This window comes from Psittacula echo (assembly GCF_963264785.1).
Source record: "Psittacula echo genome assembly, chromosome: 15".
Classification (NCBI taxonomy): domain Eukaryota; kingdom Metazoa; phylum Chordata; class Aves; order Psittaciformes; family Psittacidae; genus Psittacula; species Psittacula echo.
Window position 1 is genome coordinate 6342602 of NC_137751.1, and position 24968 is coordinate 6367569.

Below are 24968 nucleotides of genomic sequence, written 5' to 3' on the forward strand. Positions count from 1 at the left end.
AGGAATGATCTCATAAAAAATGGCATCCTTCTCTTAGGTGTATTCACCTTGATGTAGGTGACCTGAAATTTTGGTAGACTTCTTAATGGCCTGTGACACTGCAGACTGCTTCACTGTCTATCACTCTTCAGGTTCTCAGAGAATTGCTAGATCCAGGCTGCTTCCTCATCATTTTCCCATTTGTCATTACATCTTTTGCTATTTCATAATGCCACCATGTTTCTAGCACCCACTTCCCTGCAGTAATATTTGTGTTAACAATCTTAATTTACTACTACATGTGGATGTCATTAATTCATTTACTTTCTCTCAAATCTCTAATGAAAATAATAAATTACATTAGACTTAATGTTAAACCCTAACAACTCCCACTAGACAAACCTGCTCAGTTTAGACTTAGCAAATAAAGTTCATCCTTATTCTAGACAAGTGTCAGTTCATGTAACAAGCCTCAAACCCAAACCTGCATGCGATTATTTCACAACCAGATCTACTTGAGTAGAATCCACACTTCCATGGGGTTCTGAAAACCAGCTACAAGCACGTAAACTCACACACTGTTGTAACATTCAGGCTGTTTATAACACTCTCAGAGTCGCTATTCCATAGAAATTGATTCACATGGAGAGACGTAACATCATGCAAGCTGTAATGCAGCTTCCTCCCCAACAGTTACTAAGAGCAAACACATCCCATGTAATATGATGCAGAAAGGGTTTCATGATTGCAAACTTTCTTCACCCATAGTTGAGATTGTCATTGCTCTGACCGATGAATTAAGCTTGTTTCCCACATGCTCCTACTAAATATGCAGAAGTCATTTCCAGAGATAGCTAAATGTGGGCAGTAACCACTACCTAACCATGAGAGGACTGAGCTCAGAGCCCTTGAATAAGAAAGCAAAAATAGCATAGTTAGACTCCCAAACAGATCTAAATTCAGAAGAGAAGAAAATACCACCCTTAGAAGCTCTATAACAGCTATTAAAGTATCCTATAATCAAGGTCCAATACATACTATTAAGAGAAGCAGAAAGCAGTAAGAAATTGTAACCAGAGTTTAGTGCTGTGCAGATTGAAATCCTGCTCCTGAAAATGCCTTCTAAAAATAGGGTAAGCCTTAGTGACAAGAATGTTAGAGATCAACAAAGCCATCACCAACCACAACCCAGCACAATGTTTGGTGTCGATCTGTCAGCAATAAGCTTAGAAAACTCTTGAATTCATTGTAAACCACAAAAATTTCTGATTCTCATTGATAAATTCCTTCTCTTCTGGAAGTTTCCTATATAAATTATTACATATAGAAATATTCCTGACTCCATGGCAAGTGTTAGGCACAAAATTTTGGCCATTTCTACAATATTTGGAACATCATTCAGTGACAGATTTTTAACTATAGACTGGCTTCTCTGATTCCTTTCTCATAAGAGTCAGGAAAGAAAAATTCCCAAATAGTTACTTCTTTCTTACAATGAAAAACATCGTCGTGATGAGAAGAGGAAAAAAGATGATTTAGTGTTTTGGGGAGGGGGCAGAGAAGAGAGTAGATCACAGAAGCCAGTGTCAAGCAAGGATCAGCGAGCTGCCTAAGGCATGCACACAGAATGAATTATGAATTGGGGAACATCCAAACACACCTTCCTCTCATGAAAACTGATCTCAGCCCCAAGGGATGGAGAGGGCATTTACAGTAACATGCAGCGTTGAGTGCAGTTCAGATTGCTGAGGCCGAGCTTTGATGAAGTGTATCACCAGCAAAATAGCCAGAAAAGACACAAACCCCAGAATTGTTTAAGCTATGGATTGCTGCCACAGGACTTCAGTCATGCAGAGCTAATAGATCAGCTGCTGCTATCTTGCTTATCCAAACGCTCAGCTGAGGTTACAGTTTCTCACTCTTTTCTTCTTGGAAGATAGTTATCACATCACCGGAGCCCGGGATTGTCACGCAACATTTACAGAAGTCAAAATGACATAAGCTAAGGAGAAATGGTTCCAGCTACATCTGGGATAATCAGACACCTTTTTCCAAATCAAAGCATCGTTGTTTTCTTTAACATGTCCTCCAGCTTGACAACCCACAATTTCCTTAAGCTCTCTGGCTCCCAGGAACACTTTATTGTAAATGATTTCATGTAATCCCGATTACTGACAACCTCTACTGACTGTAATCTCTTGTCTTAAGGAGGATTTGCCAGTAAGTGGTCTGATTTCTCTTTGTTAAATTCTCTATTAAGAATGCAAAGTGGTTTTGTTGTTTGGGGTTTTTGTTATATATTCTTTCTACAATTAAAGTTAGTGTCACAAAGAGACATTTTAAAAATAAGAAAATGAGATTTAAAGAACTGGAACAGCAAAGGGTTTTCAGTATGTTAATTTGGCAGCTTCTACTTACTTGTATTCACAGCCAGTTGTGATACATACCAGTGCAAGTGAGGCTGCAAATGGCTTTTGGAGTGAGCAGTTTGGACTCCAAGAAAAACTAGGAAGTCAGAAGTATGTGGCCAGAGGTTTTTCTGTCACAGCAAGATGTATCCATAGCATGCCAGCTGCAGGATAAGGATAACTCAGAGAGGCAGCTGTTCCTGAGCTGCTGAAGAGTGGTGCTGATCTTAATGTGTAAACTGAAAACAGCATTGTGGTCATAGGCTTGGGATTTTTCCCTCTATGGGAGACCCCTCTGAAATGGATTCCTGACAAAGGCATTAAGTAACCACCACTGAATGCAGACGATCATCTTGACATTGTTCTAGTACAAGGCTGCTCCTCCTTTAATATTCAGGAAAGCACTTTCACTATGCAGGAGGGATTTTTATAGTTTTAAACCAGTAGTAAAACACCTCATTTCTCATCAGCCTCCTTGAGAGCAAAATTAAATAATTAAACAAAAGTCTTGGAGGGGAGACACAATAATAATTTGGTTTTCCTGGTTGTTTTGTATCGGCCGTCCAAATAACCATGATATATTCACTTTGGTTTCAGGGAGGAAGTTTGGTTGCCTTCAGTAAGCAGAGCCAGAGCTTTCTAACCTGTTGAATTAGCTCTTTATAGATAATGCTTCTTTTTACCTGGCTCTATCACAGATACTAATGATAAACACAACGAGAACAGAAAAGCTTCAGGCATTATCTAAAATCCAGAGCTTTTAGACTTTCCTATTCTGTAATTTTCATTAATCTGATTTTCTTGAAGTGAAGCTTCTCCTTTTTCTTTACTTGTGACCATTTGTCAAATGTCTCTTGCAATGCAAAAGCCATTGGAGAGAATCCTAACTTACAAAAGCTTTTCATAAAATTCTAATGTATAAGACCACAAATTAGGAAGCTAGGTTGAAAAATTGCAGTATAAAAAAGAAGTCAGACACAGCTTTGTATAACCTGAAGATAAGTGGGAAACCAGCACTAAGAGGGCAGACAGTGTGGAACACTTACAAATATACACACATGTATTTCCTAGTTGTCAGTTTTCCCACCTGCTTCTTTCCAGATAAGAGTCAGTAGGAAGCCTATCTCCTCAGTAGCCTCCATAAAAGAGACTGCACCTAAGAAATCTCTGAACTTTATCTAACATCATTTTTTCCTGATATACTACTGTAGGTCTCATACTTGATTTCCAAGGCCCATTGTGCTTTATCCCCTCAGGCAGTGCAGTCTTACTCATCATAAATACAGATTTATCTTTGAACTATAAAGACAAAAAGGTTTTCCACATTTCTAGGTGATATATCTTTGTTAACCAAACCTAATAAAGCCCTTAGTTATTTACCTAACAGCCACTTAAACACGTGGCAAAGACCTTGCAAATTAACTCTTGAAGTGGCTTTTTTCCTCTCCGACTCGTACACCTAAAATGTAAAATCTAAGCTATGAACATAAGAAATCTTGACAAAGGCACACACTTGGTGCAGCGTTATATGTGTGACATAAGAGGGTGTATGGTTCCATTGCACAAGGACTGGGAAAACACATGGTAGAAAACAAAATCCAAGAAGATTAAATGTGTTCTTAATCCAAAGAGCACCATCAGATACGTCTCATATATCCAAAGATCAAAGATTGGGAACTTGAGAGGAGATCCAACTAACAAAAATAGATATGTAATGATGGAGTTATTTACATCTCTCAGATACATTTAATAATGCAAAACAGAACAAAAAGGCTGAAGGGATTGGTACTAATTACTTATTTTTATAAAAATCATGTAGTAAATCCATCTAAACTCTGTATCAGAGTTTATAATCTTTATAATTGTAATTCCATCTACAGAACACTTCTTTAACAGCAAAAATCAGAAAATTCAACTGAATTAGGAGTTCATCAGGACAGGGACTGTCCAGCTGCATGTCTGACACTGCCTCATCACCTGCACATAACAGGGTGGCTTCTTTTACAGTTTAAGTTTTAGAAACTACCTATTGTCATTTGATTTTGTCCTGACAGGGTTTCTGCCTGCGTGGCTCTGGTGATGGTTTCACTACTCCAAGATCAAGCAAATATTAAGTTTTCTTCTTCGGACACTCTGGAAAGGGACCAACAAGACCTCATGAAGACACAGGGGGACTCAGTATCCCCAGTTCAGCAAACTGTGAGTAAGCTGACCCAGTTCTGTTCTCTTTCTTCAGAGGCACAAGCGCTGTATGAAATCTCAGCATTCTTAACTGGCATTGGAAGTTTTACTCTTGAAGAGTTCAAACCCGAGTTATTCTTCTGAGCTAAACTTAAGCTTCCCGCTAAGTTTCCTATTTGCTTAAAAATCCTATTACTTTAAAAGCAGGAAATCCATCTAGCTACTAATCCAGTAAAAATACTACATTTAAAGTAATTCTCACCCTGTTTCTAAAATAAATAAATAAAAAAGCAGATAGACAGAAAGACATCAGAACTCTGTTTACACCCTGCCAGTAGACGATACCTTCAAGCACTTCAGAATTCCTTGGGTCTTGTTTGGAATAAAATTATCTTTCTCCTGTTGCCTGTATATTCATCATGTTTACCTTTCATAACAAAAGTATGACTGAGAATAGTGGCTTTCATCAAACAAGAGCCAAACAACCACTGTCATAGAATGGTTAGGGTTGGAAAGGACCTTAGGATCATCTAGTTGACACACTGCCATTCATATGACTTAATATAATTAAATCGGGGGGAGTGTGAAATCTTTATTTAACAAGAGATATCATAAACAAATGTACATAGGAATATAGAGAAGAGTGAGGAAGCAATTAAGAAGCTACAAACTGAGCAAGTTTGTGTTCATGTGAGAAGGCAAAAGTGTCACAAGGTTAGATTTGCTTTCTGCAGGACTTCGTGACAGAACGGAACATTAACAGCTTTAATACAGACCCATGTGCAAGAGAATGAAGAAGCTGTACCATGCTTCACTCAGAAAGCACTGGCTTTTAGGCTAAATTCCCTTTGGGACTTCTTGGAATGTGGTTCTTCCATGAAGGCACATATTCCTTTACCTCTTCTCCTAAAGTATTGCAAGACCAACCTGCATTTGGAGGGGAAAGGAAGAAAGGGAACACTTGATCATCTGATCTGACTTTGTGTAACACAGAACATTTTATTTTTCCCTTCGCTGAGCACAAATAACCTGCTCTTGACTTAAGCACATCTTGTCAACAGGCATCCAAGATGTTACTCATCCTTGATGTCAGGGAAAATATGCATAATTTCTAAGCTGAATGTGTTCAGCTCCAGGATCCAGACACTAGTTCTTGTTAAGCCTTTCTCTTCTAGATTAAAGAGCACTTCAGTAGCTGTTATTTTCTTTTTGCTGAAGTGCAAAAGTGAAGGGAGGAGATGAGACAGGAAGAAGGTTCAGATGTCTGCCTAGAGCCTCCCTGTCTCACAGAATGAGTGTGGCTATGTTAATGAAAGGAAGTGATGTAACTACCAACATATCTGTCAGCTTGTAACACCATCAGAGAATGAGATCAAGCTTATTTGACTAAACTTGTATATGACAAGACTTGCACTTATCATATTCCTGTCATTTAATCTTTCATCATTTGATCATACATCATCTTTGTCCTGAAATTGTCAGACCAACTAGTCAATAGTTACCCAAGACATCCTGTTTTTCCAAGATAGTTCAGTCTTCTCAATGCTTTTATTAATTTACTTTTGAACAGGTTTAAATATCAAGTAACCAGAAAACCCCTTAGATCTTTTAAGGCTTCTCTGCATGAAGGTGGCTGGGACTACTAATTTTATACTTCTCATCAATAATATATTTTTAATGTACTTTTTTGTAAATAATGAAAATAATACAATATTTGCTCATGCTACTGCTAAATAAATGCCAATAATCCATTGCAGGATAATCCCAGTTACAATTGCCAACCATACGAGTCAGACGGCAGGAGAGAAAGGAAGAGCTCAGAGTCTTCTCACAGCCCCAGCCCTGCTTCTCCAGCCCAGGATCAGATTCATGGGAGATATCCTACAAGCCAAGGAATTCACTGTGGCAAGAACAAATTTAAAGCATCTTTCAGTACCGAGAAGTTCAGGAGGTTCAGTTATGAGGAAAGCACTGCAGGAAATTATGACAGGTTTCTCAAGAGCAGCAGAAACCCCTTTCACCCTTACAAGAGGCAGATCAGTGAAGATGTCTTCCAGGAAGCACATCAAACTCTCCCACCAGAAGCTTCACCCTTCAAAAATGCCAGAAGCATCGATGGGTTTGAGGGTCTACCAGGATCTACAGGTCCTGATGAGTCAGAGTCATTTCCTACACACATTCCAAACATCTCCACAGAACAACCCTGGTGTAACAGCCTCCAGTACAGCACCACAGGTCAAGATCACACTTCACAAGTCATGGTCAGTATTCTTTTCTACATTTTTCCCCCCCTGTTTTCAATGGCAAAAATATACATTTGGGATTATTTTCTTATCTCTTAATGTGACTACCTGGACTTTTAGTCTCTTGTCAAGTTGCAGGCTGGAGCTCAGGATAGACAATCATATTTACATCTTGAAGTTCTCTATTTCATGGCCTTTCCCTACTGAAAAACAATCCCCCAAAAGGTGCATAAGGACAAATGATTTTCCACTAGACACAATACATAAATACTGAATATCCAGATTCTTCCTGACAAAAGGTTTTACAGCAGTAATTATCATCAACTTGTGTTTTCAAGGGACAAAAATTCTCAACACAGTATTTTTCACACATATATCAGATTTGCTACAACATATTGGCTGAGCTGCAAATAGAAGAGAAACTCTAAGACATCAGAATTACTTTAGATACAAGATCTGTTTATGGTATGTGCAGTGCAAAGTAAAGTGAAAAGGGCTAATTCCCATGCTGGATAGAAGCAAGTGCCTAGTTCAGGCAGCACATAGATCCCTGAAAAGCAAGGGAAATTACCCTCCAGTATCTCCACAAAGTATCTCTACTGTGATCCAAAGTGTAAAGCATATCTTTATAATCTAGAGCAGACAAAAACAATGACTACACCTGTCAGGAGAGGGCCCTAACCACTAGTTCTAAATTGCTGCTGTGAGGCAAAGAATTTGAGGGTTACCAAAAGAAAGAAGGGTTAAAAATACCCCCAACATCTCACCTGGATTAAGACAGTTTACCAGGGAATGGAGGGATGTTGTCAGAGTACATACCTGGGGATTGAAGCCATTCGGGTTAAGAAGGAAATTGATCTAAATCTCTTATTTCCTGAATAAATACTCATCTAGGTCAGATGAGTTTAATGCAAAACCTGTAAGCCATTGATGAAAATAATCCCCATTTTCTTCCCAAATCCCTGGGCTGCAAATTGTAGCAAATGTAAAGCCAGTGCAGCAGAAGCCCTTTACCACGTAGACGCAAGTACTCAGGAAAAGACTGGCTGCTTGTTAATGTCTCCACTGGTTCAGTCAGCAACTTCCAATCTCTTGAACAGCTTATGTGCTGCTGGCAAGTTGACATTTCTGAAAGACTTCATCTTATGGTCACCAAAACAGCATGGATATTTATTAAAACTGGCTGTGGCAGTTGCTGGGTGCCAGAATATCAAACCAAGTCTAACATGCACCCCCTACACTAACCTACACTATAAAAGATGGTATTTATGGCCTTCTTTGAAATAATGTCAACGACATCAACTTTCAGAAGAAAATTCCTGGCCGTTGATGTTAAGGAGAAAGAACCTAAAGTCAGTCACCAGATGCGTGGATAAGGACACTGCTCAAGACACATCATTCTCTGCACTGCTGGAGCTCTACCTTAGCTCTCTGCTTAGCACGCAGTTTGCTTGAATGGCTCTTCTAAAGCAGATGGTGTTACTACACACGCCATATGGTGCACTCAGCATTCCAGCTACACAGCAACTTTTAATATTCAGGAACCTTAGCCCTTAACAGACTGAAGTCCCATGTGGAATCCAGGACAGGCAGCTGAGCAGACCTGGGAGAAATTAAGACTTGATCAACTTCTCTACCTTTATTTCCACAGTTGCAGAAATAAATCCCATTCTTATGATGTTTTCTGTATCTTGATCAAATTCAGTAGCCCCCTTAGTCTGTGTTATCTCTGTCATCTCTTTCCTGTGGCACCTCACCCTCTAGCTAATGACATAACTCCAGCATCAGCTCAAGGGACTGACAGTCTGCAAGATAAAAATCAAGGAATATGAAGACGAGACAGAGGCACATGTGCATGCTCCAGAAAGAAAGCTGGAGTATGCAGTTTGTGTGTAGGGAAGAAAGATAAACAGAAACTGGCATTTTCTGAATTGCTCTTTGCATGCAATTTGGGTTGGGATTTCCTTTTTTAAAGTAGCAATTATGTAAACACAGTAAATGTTTCATTTTGCATACTAGAACATAAATCAAATTCTATCTAACACTTACTGTGACAGAATCAAGTCCAGAAAAGTAGTAAGTATAATGAAAGACAAAATCAGAATTATAACTAACAGAATTGCTCTATTTCAAGTAGGGGTGTTTTCTCTCATAGCTCTTCCCTCAAATATTTTCTAGCAGGATTCAGACATGAAGCTCAGGACATCCCCCCTGGAAGGGCAGCCTGGTTTGTATTGCTATCAGCCTCAAGTGCAGCAGATGTATTGCCCCTCACATCCTTTCCATCAGGTCAGTACGATATAGAGACCAAATCCCCTGTATTTCTAGCACTATAATGATAAAGTGGTTTTGGTAGTAATACAAAGAGACAGATGAAACAATGCCTGCTAAATTGGTGTTTGTGGGGCCATGTTTATATACATACATTCTTTTTATGACAATGAGATCTTAAAAGAACCACATCTAAATGCTTTTTTAAATATTAATGCATGGGGGGAAGAAAAAAGGGAAAAAAAGCTTTGTCAAATGGAATATCAGTTCTGCTTATTTATGTTTTCACCATCATGCTCTAGAAAATTGGCTTTGAAAACAGATAAATTATCAACACAAATGTTGGCATTTCAGGATCCCAGGGAATTAACTGTGCTTTAACTTCAGAATAAGAAATTAAATATACATGACTGCATACTGAAAACTTAGATAAACGTAGAAAACCACTCTTAAAGCAAGACATTAAGAGCAAGAGAATGCTCGTTCTCCTTGTGCTTGACAGCACACACATCTCTTTTGCAATCCTTTGAGTGTTACATCATTCCCTGTGAAAGATTATTCAGCTGAAGCATAATTGACAATAATGCTGATGATGCATGAGAATGCACAATATTAGGGTTGTTATTCTGTAACTATATTATTAATACTAAAAATGCACAGCAGTAACTGACACCTTGTTCTTCAGTGTGTTTAGATGGCATTTGAATACAGGTCAGTTCCTATTTTCAAAGCAGTATATACACAGTATCTTTGTAAGATCTTACATATATACCTTAATCCTTAATACATGTGATCCTAGTACCTATTTATAGATGTGGTCTACTGAGCTTTGAAAACCTGGCATAGAGGGAGGGTGAGTGTCACAAAGTCATTCTCATGACTCTGAAATGAATTTAACTAATTTCCTGTAGATATAAATGGTGGTGCTGTTCAATGCATAGAAAACATTGCTTGAAACCCCCTATTTAAAACAAACAACCCCCAAAACTTATTTAAAGTGAAATTAAGGCAATGAGGATTTTACAGCTACAGAGGCAGAAATCCATGTACAAAACCAGCACAATCGCTATAGCTCCCAACCTTTAGAACGGAATTAAACTTACAGCAAATTCACATATATAAAATATTTGACCATAAAAGCTCACACTTTAGTTAGGACTCCTTTGATCCCAGTGGCTGATGACTGATACTGTGGAATCAACTGTACCATCTCATTCAACTTGCTCAAGAAGTATAAAACCTGTGACTAACTGAGCAGTGATTTCAAACTGTGCAAAGCAAACAAAGAGCGGGTTACTGTATGATATTTCACTGGGATTAATTCATATGGTGCTACTAGTCTGAAACATTGAAATAATAATCGTACCATTCATCATCAGGATTTAGTCCCTTATGAGGAAAAAGAAAGGTTATTTCTGGCATGATTTTCTTATAGAGGAAACTTAAGTAACATCTGAAAACAGATGCTGGATGACCATAAAGAACAAGAATAGATACATGTTGGAATTTTATCAGCATTGATAGAACTAAGTCATCTGTCACAGGTGACTGGTTAGGAATTTTAGTTGTTTGGTAAAACATAACTAAGGAAGAATGAAAGAATTCCATTCTCAGCAATGGATTTTCATATTTAACTGTGTATTTCTCATACTTATAAATCCCCCACCTGTCTACTGAAATTTAAAGGAAGATGTTTCATTATTACAGTAAATAACCCCTCAGATATAGAATGGAATAAAATAGGGGCTGACTGTATTAACCACTAGGAGAGCTTTTATGGCCTTTCTGAACTTCTAGTGTCTGGGACCAGTTAAACTGATCCATAGGCTGGTGTGACAAAGCTCAATGAGCACCCTCAAGTACCAGCTTCTCAACTCAGGTTCCTTGTCAAGTGTACAGCTGCTAAACAGATGTGAGAAGGCATGAATAACAGAGCAGCAGTTCTCCTACACTGATTCAGGAAGTATGGCTACAGAACCATCTCATTCCTGGCTTTTTCTTTCATCTACCACTCCGGCATTCCACCAGCCAGAATTTACCAAACCTCCTTTTTTCCCATATAATGTGGCAAAAAGGTAACTATCTTTTCAGTTTTATCAATACCATCATAATTAATTTTCTTGTTAGTCTAAACCAAGAAATGATAAAAGGTAATAAAACAGAGTAAGAAAGGTGATGTTACACTATCATTCTAACTTACAAATTGGATTATTTCCTTATTGTTATTTTAGAAGGGTCCCAGATGACGGATTATCCTGCTACAAATATAAACTAGCTCCCCACAGGGACTGCAGTACAGACATTGTGGATGTGCCACAGTACCACACATCTCACAGTATAAATGTCAGGTTGCTTTAGCAGAAATTCCAGTCAGCTGTTAACTCAGTGAATATTTCTAATTTCTTTATTCATCCTGTGGCAGACACCCCTCCTCTGTCACTGTTGAGTTCACACCAGAACTATTACTACACATTGACATTAACCACATTCAAAAAACCTACAAAATTAAAGCTGAAATACATCTTCTGGGAGCTGCCAGGCAAGATACAACAAGCACTAAGAGGAAAGGCTTCCATCCACCTGCAGGCTGGCACTGTGACAGATCTCCTACATGCAGTAGGTTTCTGTTAGACTTTTCAATATTTGTGCTTCTTAATGTTATTATAGTAAAAGTATGGCAACATGTTCTACTACTCAGAGGAAAGAAACAATAGGCATAAGCAGCCAGCATCATAACAGGTAGAATTGCTGTCTGTGTGCCATAATCAGATACTGGAAAATGAAAGAACATGTGATACAACACAGAGGAGAAGTGGAATAACATCTTTTGCATGAAGCAGCCCTATTATTAATACTTTACATTTCAAATTTGAATGGAGCAGTGCAATTAAAATCACTAGGAAGTTACACTCCAGAGAACGGGCCCTTTAGCCTGAAGTGAAGGATGTGCAAACTAAGCCTCATTTTTCATTAGAGGGATGAGAGACATCAACTCTTTGGTTAATTTTGTCCAAATGATAAAATGGCCTCACCTTCCCCTTTGCTGGACACAACACAGATGATGATTCATAAGAAAAATTACTTCTTGTTGACCTGAAAGAAGTAGCAGACACTTACTGAAGTCACTTACCCACCCACCATAAAACATGGGCACCTTTCATGCCAGTTGTGCGACTGTAAAACCAGCTCAAGCCTGTCATACCAGACCATTCCCCAGCCTCAGTTCCCTCAAAAAGGAGTAATGAAACCAATAAAACAGAAATAATCCTTAAAATACCCAGTTCTTGCCCTTGCTGATGACATCACAACCAGCCCCATCATTGTATTCTTTCCTTTCAAAGAGCCACCAAGACTAATAAAATCAAAATCATTGTATGAATTACCCAGTTTTCTACTCTGGTGCAAAACCCACACACTATGCAACAAACCAGGCAGCACAGAACTGCACGTGGAAAATAGTTCAAGGTTAATGTGGAGACTGCCGTTTTGCCCAGGATTTAGCTTAAAAAGGCAGGACATGATGAATGAGTATGTACATATCTCATTTCTTTCATCCTGCTTACCATAGCAAACAAATTAGTGTATTCAGTATGTTTGTCCACGTTCCATTTCAGGCAGTTCAGCATTAGAAAGATAAAAGTAAACAGACAAAAAAACTCAAGCAACAACAGTAAAATTACTTAGAAACTGAAATAAATTACTCAGAATCCAGAATAAATACATAAACTATGAGCATTTTGCAAGCACATGATAAACTCTTACAGGCATTTTAAGGCAACAAAGACCAAGAGCAACAGAAGCTATTGGTTTGAAAATAGGACTGACAGTAAGAAACTAAGGAGATGCATAAATTACCAAAGAGATTTTCCCAACCAGTCTCTAAAGCTACATTATAATCTTTCAAAGGAGCAATAAAACCCTCATGACACAGGACTTCTAGAGCTAAGCAGTAAAACACTGGAACAGGGCTCAGCAACCTTTGAGTACTAGGGAAGGCATGCAGGTAGTTTTTTTAATAGCATATGACATGACTCCTAATTTTGGCCATGCCCTAGCCCTGGCATCTGCAAAGATTCATCTGCAAGAGGCAGAAATTCCTCTCATTGAGCTCTGAGTTCAGTGTGAGCCTTTGCCTCTCGGAGAGCCAATTGATGGTATCTCACCTCAGCAGCAGAGTGATTCTTTGTTCTAGAAAGTTGCTCACTAGCAGGTTTAAACTGTAATTTGGAAAAGAAAAACGTGACCAACTGCTGTGTTAAAAAAATTAGAGCAAACCTACAGAAACTCTGATGCAATTCAGGCTATCTCTGTGTGTTATCTCCCCTCTTTCACCTATTTTTTCGCATGGGCAAATCTCTATCCTGGTGATTGCATGATAGGCCAGTGATTTCTTTAGTGTATCTTAAGAGTGGGACAGGCTTAGAGATCTGCTGAGGAGACAGCTTAGCACTTTAGTCTTGAGGAGCATTCTGCTGCTTGTCCCAAGGGGTGGGGTAAAGGTAGCACAAATGCCATCTGATTTCAGGTATCCTGGCTAATCTTTTTAGCTTTCTGATATAGAAAAGGGGGGGGGAGGAGGAGGAGGAAAGCTGCTTGAAGCGGTGGTAACAGCACTTAAACTCCCAGCCCCTTGGAGAAGCCTGTTTCTTGCCATTGACTACGAGAGTAGCCTCACAGCCTCGCAAGGCAGGCAATATGAAAACCACCTCTGAGAAACGTCTCATATGCCACTTGTCTGTCCCCTGGAATGACACTACTAACTTATTCTATAATAGCACACTCACTTTGAGTATACATCCACTACAGCTTTGGTGGTTGTTTTTGGGGTTTTTTTCCTACCTCACCTGGTAACAGCAATTTGAACATATGCTTTGGGATGCTGTTACGAATTTTCTGGAGACAATTACTAGGGTTCAGTTAGTCACATTTTTCACAAGAACTCAGTAGCATAACAGGCAATGAGAAAGTACTTTTTTTACATCCTTCAATTTGAAACACACTAAACAGCATCTGGTAACAGTCAACGTATCAGTGAGCTCCTCCTCATCCATGCCCCGTTCCTTCTACTTCTTGGGCATGAACTAGTAATATTAACGTTTTCCAATACCATGCTAGGAAGACTACATCTGGGTTGGCACAACAGGTATGAAACATAGGCAGAAGACAACATCCTCAGAGCTAGCTTAATAATGTTATTAAGAAATAAGTATTTTTGAAAGCTTGTTGATAGGCCAAGTAACATCTCTTTTATTCTACCACCAGTATCCCTCGGGAGGCAGCTACCCTGTGACTTACATTACTTCTTCACACTACCCCTACCAACGAATCGCTCCTCAAAGCAGTCAAGAATCTCAGCAGCCTCTGTTTCCCAAACCCATCTACTCCTACAGGTAATAACATACTTTCTCAAGTTCTAATGTTACAGGAAATACACTGTTTACCCATGGCCTATTTCCAGCATCATTTGCAACAACATGCTTATTCTTATTTGTCTTGCTCCCAGTGTGCTCTGTCCTGTTTGTATGAATCACAACATGTTCCAGACTCAGGGGCCAAGGCAGAGGGAAATGCAGTGTTGTAAAGCTTTGTGAACAGTTTTGATCACCCCACAACAGCTAGATGTTTCTCCAGTATTAAAATCTAAGGTGCTGCAAATTTCATCAGCACAAGACTAATCACCCTTAGTTGTCTTCTCCAGAATCTGTATTAAATCTGGTGTTTTTTCTCCAGTTATTATGGCAAAGAAATGCCTAAAAACCATATCAGATACACAAGTCACCACACAGGTTTAGCCCCCAGAGAGCAGCTTAACACAGTAGACCAGACAATTGCATTTTAATTGTACCTTATTTCACTGTCATTTTGACACTCTTGTTGTGGCCTTAATATTCAAACACAACCTTAAATAAAAACACATTAGTAGGATTTGAAGGCTGTGGACTTGATTCCAGTTTGCATTACTTTATTTTAAGCCCTGGCTGGACTTTCTATATGTCCTTTGAGAATTACCTCCAGAAGTTAAGCAGTGTAAGGAGACTGATTGTAAACAACTGGGTGGAAACTGAGTATCATCAGTGTTCATGCTCAGACAGTGCAAGCCACAGTAATTACACACACTGTGAAAAACACTCTTTTTTCTGCTTCTGAGGAGTCAAGCAGAATAAGCTTAATCTTTTTCTTTCTCTCTCTGAAGCATCCTGATCTTCATGGCACTCAAAAACAGCAAGACAGGGAGTTTGCCAGTCAGTGAGATTTACAATTTCATGACGGAACACTTCCCTTACTTTAAGGTGAGTGCCAAGGGGATGGGGGGAAGTCTCTCTCTCAGCTTACCTGGCAGTGGAGGGAATAAAGAAGGGGACTTGATCTATGAAAAGGGATCATTTCTTAGGTATATTAATATCAAATCAATTACACACTATATGCCTTCATGATCACAAACCACACAGCATTTAAGGCCTAGGCAGAAACATGAACGTGATATGTGACAATATTTAACATAGAGAGATATTAAGAACTGTTCCAGCTTTGAGTTTGTGCAGATAACAGTGGCTGTTCCTCACAAACAACTCACCAAAAGGATAAATACTTTTAAAAACATATCCATTCCCTCCTCTCTGATCTCAAATACAGGCAGAACTGGTCTTGTGGCTTCTTCTGCCATCAGTAGCGCCTTCAGACTCATGTGGAAGCAGAGGCTCAAGGTTATCTTGCTCTGTTCTGCAGTTGGGATATCAGTCTTGGGCAACTTCATCACTCTCATACACTGTACAAAGAGAAGTATAATATGTGATAAATAGTATTAAGCTCATAATTACACAGTAATGTTGGTGAAGGTGAGGGTGTATGGTTTGCAGCAGTTACTATTGAAATTTAAATCCAAGCTATAAGAGAATGGTTTCTTGCACTTAGACTGCAAGTGGAAAGAGATTAGTCAGGGCATGATCCAAGAGCAGAAGGATTACAGTGAAGGTTTTAAAAAGAGCTGTAATAGAATAATCAACTGCTACCCTACACAGAGCTTTATTATTGCTGAGCCTTCAAAACCATCTCACTAAAAAGACCAGACCAGGTGACCTGCAACTGTTAGCAAGACCCAGAAATGAAAAATAAAGCAACAAGAGTCTGTTAAGTTTCCTACTGCAAATAAACATGCAGCAATTCAACCAAATTTAAAGCAGCTACAAAAAGGCAATTGAAACATTCATATTCAGAACACTAAGGATGACTAGAAATCAATGTTCAGATACAAGTTTGCAATGGTTTTGGACACTAACTGAGGATAAATAATGCCCAGAAAAAATTAAAACTGACCATGTCAGTAACCAGAGAAATAGAATACACATGAGCTATCATGAAGGAAGAACTGTTACGATCCATTACACTTCTGCATTCCCAGATTTCCTCCCAAGGGAATCACCAGCTGCACAATTGTTTGCTACAAGCAAGAGAAGGGAGGGAAAAAAAGAAAGAAAGAAACATACCATCACAATTCAAGCAGTGTTCCATCACACCATGACTGCTCATAACCCACTGAAACAAACCTGAAACACTTCAAGTCACAGGGACACAACAAATTTTTAGGTTAAACACACAGAGAATTCAACAATGAGAGTAATCTGAACAGGGAAAGGAAGAGCAGCAGAATGGCACGTGACAAGAATATAGTAACTGTGAATTTCCTGTCATTTTCACAAGTATAAATTTAAACATTTGTATTTTGTCCCTAACAGAATAATAACTCTATATCCCATGCATTTACCACTAGCTGGAAAAAATATTAATAATCCAAAAGAGAATAGTTTGAGGATTATGGAAAAGGTACTGGGCCCCAACATCTTGAAACTGGTATTTTGTGGAGTTCCGCTCCCCAGTATAATGCACAAATCATGCAATGTATTCCATCTGATCAGTGTTTTCTGGAAAAATAACAGGAGTTTCAAGCAGAGAGTTGGGAATATTAAAAATAATTTTTACAGACGTCCCCATTTATTCATCAGACCAAAACTGAAGTTAATTCTCCTTTGTCTTGCAACACAATCCATTATAAAATTAACTAACCAGCAGGTTGCAAACCAAATGCTGCTGCTGCTAGCATGCACAGAATTCCTCTGACACGAGACTGTGGCTCTGCAGGTGCCACCTTCCTTGTCCTGAAGTCATTCTGACACAGCAGAAACATTAGGGAGATGCACAGCCTCTCCTCATCTGTATGTTCTGTGTAAATATTGTGTACTGCAAATACTGTGATATTTTGTGTGTAAACATGTACAAATAGGTGTGTTCACGTCTGCCTGTGTGTATACAGACATATGTGTGGATACACATGCTCAGCTTGATAGAAGGTTTATTTCTATCACAGCTTTAAGTAACTGTTTTATACCTAATCTAAACTTTTACTTTCTTACTTATCAAAACCTGGTCTTTTGCTTGATTCATTTAAAAATTGATGAGAATGAGGTTACTGCTGCTATATGTATCATAGAAAAAGAATGATACAGGGGGTACTACTGGAAAGGTTTTTGTGACTGTCACTATTTGGTGACAGCTTCCTGTTTGCGTTTTACTTACAAATACAGTCTTCAGCAAGATAAAGGATTATATATTTAACAGGTTAAAACTTAAACAGGGGAAGTTTAGACTGGATATAAGGAAGAAATTTTTTACTGTTAGGGTGGTGTGGCACTGGAATGGGTTGCTCAGGGAGGTTATGAATGCTCCATCCTTGGCGGTGTTCAAGGCCAGGTTGGATGAGGCCTTGGGTGGCATGGTTTAGTGTGAGGTGTCCCTGCTCATGGCAGTGGGGTTGGAACTAGATGATCTTAAGGTCCTTTCCAACCCTAACTCTTCTACGATTCTATAAAATCAGCAAAGAATATTTTGTTGTTGCAACCAGAACTCTCTAAACAGCAAGATACAACAGGGAGAGGGGAAGCAATTAAAGTTGGAGAGAAACAGAGTACAAGTGTACACAGAATCTTGCTGGGAGACATTAGATGATACAAGCCTAGTCAAATTAACTTGTATTCGCTGCCACAGCAAATTTAGTTTCTATGATGCAACAATCTCATTTCTAGTTGAAACAGAGCAATCCAACTCCTACGTCCTAAAAAAAACATCTACGCAGCTAAAGTTGAATTACTCTTTGATGTACCTCTCCCTTCTCTTGAGACCTAGATTTAAAGAGAAAGGGTTTTGCAAGATCACTGAACTCTTTAAACTTCAAGAGGCGGTCAGGATCAATGGGTCTGTGCAGTAATATTTTTTGCTTGTCATCCTTTTTGTCTTTGTAGTGATTAGTGAGTCTAACAGAAAGCTTTAATCTTGGTAATTGGAGTTATTGCAGTGGTCCAAGAGGTCAGGAAGGTCTGTGGTCTGATGAACTTAGAGCAGCGTCCAACTCTACACAGCTTCATCCTTGCTCTGCTGAGTACGGCAATAGCAAAACCGAGCCATAACCAGGAGATTCCAACTGTACAAGGACAATGCAGGAGCCAGAGCTCAGTTCTTTAACAAATATTAACTTAAACTACTAACAGAGTTGTAATATGACCACACTGCCAGAGTGTTCCTTCAGGGCCTAGCTGGGTAAATGACTGGTTTTCACTGCTCAGCAATCCCAAGTTTAATGCAAGAACCTGCTCAGCTCTTGGCAGCAGTCTCCAGCAGAAATCCATGTACTTTTTGCTCTTACGTTTCTAAAACTACCTCATAGTTTACACCCCCACACATTCTGAAAAGCTCTGAGAAACACATGCCACTCCCATCTTCCCTGGTGCTTAGCAGAAACACTAATTATCCTGTCTAGATACAGCCTCCTGTGCAGAGCACAATCATGAATATTCTTTCAGGTCAGCTTCTTCAGTAGCTAAGCACACATCTTACCTAGGAGCAACAGTTCTATTTACTTTTGGAACCGCCAGAAAGCAACTTGATCTGCAAAGGAGAAAAATTGATTCATCAGCTTTAATATTACCCTGTGGCAGAAAGAGTTTAAAAAGGGAGGTTTTGCCCCGTTTTTTGTTTAAGCAGAAATGCAGCATCCCACCTATGGGACTGGCTGACAGAATAGCGAAATGCTGACATCAGGTGGGCCAAAAGGGTAGAAATTGTGCTGCTATGAAGGGAAAGTAGCTTCTTTTTTAGTAAGTAACACGTATTTAACTTCCACTACTGATTAACTTTTTTAATGAGGAGAGCAAGTATTAAATTTGACCCTGAAATTCTTCAGTAAGGCTTTTAATACCTGAACCCACTAGATTTTGCATTCCTGATAAAAGCAGTATTTCTGTCAAAGTATGTTCAAAAATGCAGGGTGTTGCACGTGAAAGCAAAAAAGATGGTCTAGAGGAGATCTGTTACTCCAGGCAACATTTTGAATGATCCCTATAAATAAGGCCTAAGAATGGAAAGGAAACTTAACGTGCATAAAAGGGAAATTTTGATTTTTAACCTCTTTAAAAATACTACGGAAAATCATTTTTATTTCTTGTGCTCTCTGATCAATAATTCCCTGTGGTTGATAAAAACAATTGCAACAACCAATATTTTACATCCATGAATGTGAATTAATAGTGGCACACAAACAATGTCACCCACCTTTCAGAGAGCTGTTTGATTTCTTTTAACTCTTATGACACAGCTGAGGATTTTCTGGAAACAAGAAAAAGCATCCAAAACTGGTTAAAACAAAACAAAAAGGCCTCACATACTCGACACTCCTTGTAATCTGATGAGCTCTGAAGTCTCCCTCTTGAGATTTCTCATCTCTGCAAATGCAAACCCTTTGGAAAGAATCATTTGACAGACACAGATAAAGCTACAATTCTGGCCTTTTAACTGGTCCTACAACGACAGAGGAGGTGTAGCTGGACAAGCAGTTGCATCTACTACAAGGAAGCTGGGTTTCTCAGGTTGATTCCTACCATTACATAGCAAGTCATTTTTCCCACTCCCTTTTTCTTTGAGCTTACAGTGCAGTGGCAATGAGCTAAGAGAGTTCTACTCAGATCTGCAACAAACAGCATAGTACAAAACCTACCAAATGAAAAGCAAGGAAGTGACACATCAGGAATTTACTGTAGGAATCTTCTGATATGAATATGCGTACTAATTTACAAAGCCTTAATGTGATGGGCAGCATTTTCTGGCTGGATGACTAAGGAAACAGAAATGAGTGAGATCAAATAAACACACACACCAGAAAAACTGAAATGCAATAAAAGCATACAGTGCTGTTTCTTCAAGATCAGCATTTCAGACTAGCAAACAAACAAGCATTTCCCATCAGAATCCGAGCATGACTGTTTTGCTGAGTATTTTCCCTCTTCATTCCTTACAGCAATATTAATTATCAATGTTCTTCTACAAGCAATCAGGGAAAACAGAAATATTGTAAAGATTAATTTGTAAGTTTTCTTTTCTTTCCATTCTTGCAGTTGATTGCAAACCCCTTCCTTAGAAAAAGGAGGGAATTTTGTTGCCCTCATCAATCAGAAACATCCTAACTAAAAACAGAGGAATCATTTTAATGAATTGTTCACATGCATTGTTCAGTCTAAAGGACCTTCCAACTTCTACTACTGAGTTAAAAACAAATGCAAAGCAAAAAGATGCAGTGATCAGATGTACGAACCTGTGCCTTATCCACTGGGCTTTTGATTAAACCATGTGATTATGTAATTGGCTACACCTCCAGCAGCATGCCAAAACGCTTTTGAAGTCTGCCTGGACAACTCATTTGAATCCAAGTGGCACGTAGCCCTTCAACTAAGTGTTTGAAATATTTCTAGGTGTTCCAAAAGGGATTAAGAGATTTCCTGTTAGCTCACAGTTCTGGAATATAATTCTTTAACACATTTAATTCTTGTAATTTGCAAATTCACTCTCAAACATTCAGCAGCCCCTTTGACAAGGCCAACCTTTTGATTAGAAGATCAGTTACTATGTTATCTGATTCCTCTCTTCCCACACAACACGACTGTAACATTTTTGTGGCTTCCTTCTAGGATACCAGTTTCATATTGTAGAAAGTATAATCTAACCAGTCAAAACAGAGAAATATATTTGTACTTTTTCCTTGAAGTTCCATTCTTAGACTGGATTTGGTTTTCCAGACAGCTCCAGATGGCTGGAAGAATTCTGTACGTCACAACTTATCTTTGAACAAATGCTTTGAGAAAGTTGAAAACAAGTCAGGCAATTCTTCTCGGAAAGGCTGTTTGTGGGCTCTGAATCCAGCCAAAATCGATAAGATGCAGGAGGAGCTTCAGAAATGGAAGAGGAAAGACCCAGTTGCTGTAAGGAAGAGTATGGCAAAGCCAGGTCAGTAATATATCAGTGTATTTGTTCCCAAACAGTGTAACCCAGAACTTTTCTTTGCAATAGACATCAAGAGAATATAAGAGAATTCATACAGGATTTAGGAAAGCATTTAAGAATTTTCCTGGTTATAAACTGATTGGCAAAACAAAGAATTAAACTTAAAAGCAGAATTAGATAAGACCTGGTTTTGCAGGAACACTTCCAAATGGGCACAAAGAAGCTTCACCAAGGGAACATTTTCTCTTGACATCTCATTAAACCTTAAAGTAAAACCAACACTGAAATAAGTACTAGATAATAAACTGATAGTATCCAGCCTTGAAAGAGAGATGCAGTTTACTATATCCTCACTTAGCAATGCTAATTTAGAAAAGCATTTCAGGCCTTAAGAGTGATCATAAATGGGTTAGCACTCGTTTGCCATTCCACTCTCCTATTTCCTAAAGAACACTAGAATTTCAGCTGCAAGCTGTGAAGACCGAGGCTTTGTTAGGAGTAAGTTAATCATGGACTCTTTTTTTTGTTTTATAGAAGAACTTGACACACTGATAGGCGACAAAAGTGAAAAGCTGAGGTCTTCAATGATGTCCTGCAGTCCGACTGGCGTTGCAACTGCATCCCTTTCCAGGCAGATGGCAGTCCAATCCCATTCCTTATGCGAGCCCTCGCTTTCCTCCGGTATACCACAGCCATTACATAGTATCCACGCATCAGGAGCTCTGCATGTCAAGAGCCCATTGCCAAATTTGCTCGGGGGACAGCAAACTGCGTGCTATACATCAACACAGGGTTTTCCTCAAATCTCAAGTACATTAATGCAACAGTCACCCGACCCTCAGACCCTTTTTCCTTCTGCGGAGGCTCAAAGTGAACTCAGAACTCAGCCCAGCATCACCCAGGACTCACCGCTGCCTGCTCAGACCCCCCCCAGCTGTGGAGTGAAGATGCTGACAGAGCACTCTACAGCCAGGACAATGCAGGACACGCTCATGCAGGAAGGAGATCTCAGCAATGATATCGATGCTCTTAATCCATCCCTCACTGATTTTGATCTCCAAGGTAGGCATCTCAGGCATTTTTATTTTGTAGAGTCAGGCTTATTACATCACATCACAACCTGCAGCAGATGCATTTATATCCTTAACTACTTGTCCTTGGCACTGCCACCAAGACTTGCTTACCAGGTTACATGATTTTGCACAACAGATTTACATCCAGAGTTTTAAAAAACCCAACTGCTTTCTCTTGATTACAACCGCTGATATTGAATATTACAATATAGTGCTTAGAAGGTATTTTTTAAATTAATATTTCTCACTTAAAACTACTCAAGCAAAATTATTTAGTGTCAAGAGAATTCTCATGTGAGAAGCACAAAGAGAAGTCATTTTTACTGAACTAACATGTCAACATTTTTCTTTATCAATATTCAAACTCCTTCCACAACTCTACTCACAGGAGTACTGTTTACTCCTTCACAAGGCATTCATTCAGAGCACGATCTATGCCCTGGACAATTAGAGTTTCCAAGGTCTGTTCTTAAATACCTAGTCATGTGATGCTGACAAGTAAAGTTTTTTAATGTGAAAAAATTGAGTCACCTTGAATGGACAGGATTTTGAACATTAAGAACATAGCTTTCCATTAAAAATAAGTGAAAAAAACCCAACCCACCATGCATGCATATGTGTATACATATATATGTGTTTATATATAAATAAAACCTGCGGGTTCCAAATGATAAAGCTCTTGCTGGACCACATAACATGCAAGAATTGCTTTCCTGTGCAGGCAAAACGTGGTACAAAAGCAACCTAGAAAACAGAGCAAAAGAAACCTCCATAATCTACATGACTCAGTGAGTGCCATTGTGCTGTCACAACTATTCCACAATCCTGCCATGCCCAGATTACTTACCAAGATTAACAACAGTTTTTTGAATCCTCAGCTTCTCCCTCTTTCAGACATTCCACACATTTCTCTGATCCTCTTCCCACTTCATCCAGTTATTCTGGAACATGCTCATTTATACCATGAATATTCTGAATGCTTCACCAATCTGGTACAATTCCATCAAAATTATCAACACTCAAATTAGAATTTAAGGCAAGGCCTGCACAGCTGTAGCAAAATCATTATGCACACACACATTAAAAATAATTCTTTTAGAAATCAGAATTATTCTAGCAAATGGCTAAATATGACCCCATTTGACAGTCTGTAGGCGGTGGGTATAGCTTTAGAGCAAGTCTCCCTGCTACAGTCCCCACAAGGAAATCTTCAATGATGACTATGAAAAATATAGCCCTCCTGCAGTAACTTATGTCAGGCTTTCACTGTGATATGCACAGAAATATCAGCAGACAGATGAGAACTGTTTTGGTACACATTAGAAAAAAAGTCCCATTTCAGATCTTTTGATTTGTCAGGTCAGTCAGATACCCAGTGATTTAGTTCGCAATTCAGAGAACACTGCACCATAAGAATACAAGAAGGCCAGTCATAAAGTAGTATTATTTGCAGATTTGTCCCACAAAGTGCCAATAGCTCTTCCATAACTTATAAAGATAACAGAGGCAATTTCCTTTTTCAAAATTAGTGATTTGGAGGGGGTTTTTTTTTTCAAATAGAAGTTATGCTTCCTAACTTGCACATTTGCAACAGAATCTTAATTATCAAGTGAAATAATTTTCTTAAACTAATGCTGCTTTCTCAGATTTAAATTTAAGGTGACAGACAACTAATAACTAGTAAATAATCTAATAAATCTTTTTCCTTTCTCAATCACAGGTGATTAAGAACACCTACACACACAGAATACTAACTGTGTATAATTACTGACTTCTGTAAAACAATGTTCAAAAAGCATATATGAAGAAAGTTGACTCTATCCCTTTTGTTTTGTTACAGGAAACCTGTGGGAGGAGCTGAAAGATGACAGCTTAGCTGTGGATCCCCTAGTTCTCATTTCATCATCCCCAATGTCTTCCCAGTGTTTCCCTTCTCACTGCCAGATGGAGAACACCAGCAGCAATAGCATCAACATCCAGAATGGAACCCCACACAGCAATGTGCCTGACCTACAGCTCACTACTCTTTACTCTGCCTTTATGGAACTGGATACAGTGTCTCCTGCCTACCTAAGTAATACTGGATCCAAACCTATAGCACTAATGTGAACCACGCACCAACTTAGTTATTATTTCTTGGTCTGAATACAGCCCTAACCATCCCACACACTGACCCACCTGATTTATGTCAGCTGAAACTGTGTCCATTGGAATAAGAATACTCTTTTTCCAGAACTCACCCGCAGGATATGTAGCTTTACTATGACAATTTTCTACAGACAGATACTAAGAAAGTTTAAAAGACTATTTAAAGGTAATATTGTTAACGGCTGAACTGGTCAACACCATTTTATCAAGCCACTCATCTTCTCTATCTTCCAGAAACAAATGACTATAAGAGGAAAACAAATTATTGACATTTTTCTTTTCTTTTTTAAAAGGAAAGCTGCTTGCAAATGAACACAGAAGCCAAAGCTTACAATAATGTAACT

General features: G+C 38.9%; 1 protein-coding gene across 1 annotated transcript; it reads left to right on the top strand.

Annotated features, from left to right (window-relative positions):
- Positions 1 to 4466: 4466 nt before the first annotated feature.
- Positions 4467 to 24585, top strand: FOXN1 (forkhead box N1; the record flags this gene model as incomplete). Its single annotated transcript, XM_080629915.1, has 8 exons — positions 4467 to 4586; positions 6326 to 6829; positions 8990 to 9100; positions 14345 to 14472; positions 15276 to 15372; positions 21199 to 21406; positions 21938 to 22465; positions 24317 to 24585. 8 exons carry the CDS (start codon positions 4467 to 4469, stop codon positions 24583 to 24585), a joined length of 1965 nt encoding a protein of 654 aa, XP_080486041.1.
- Positions 24586 to 24968: the final 383 nt, after the last annotated feature.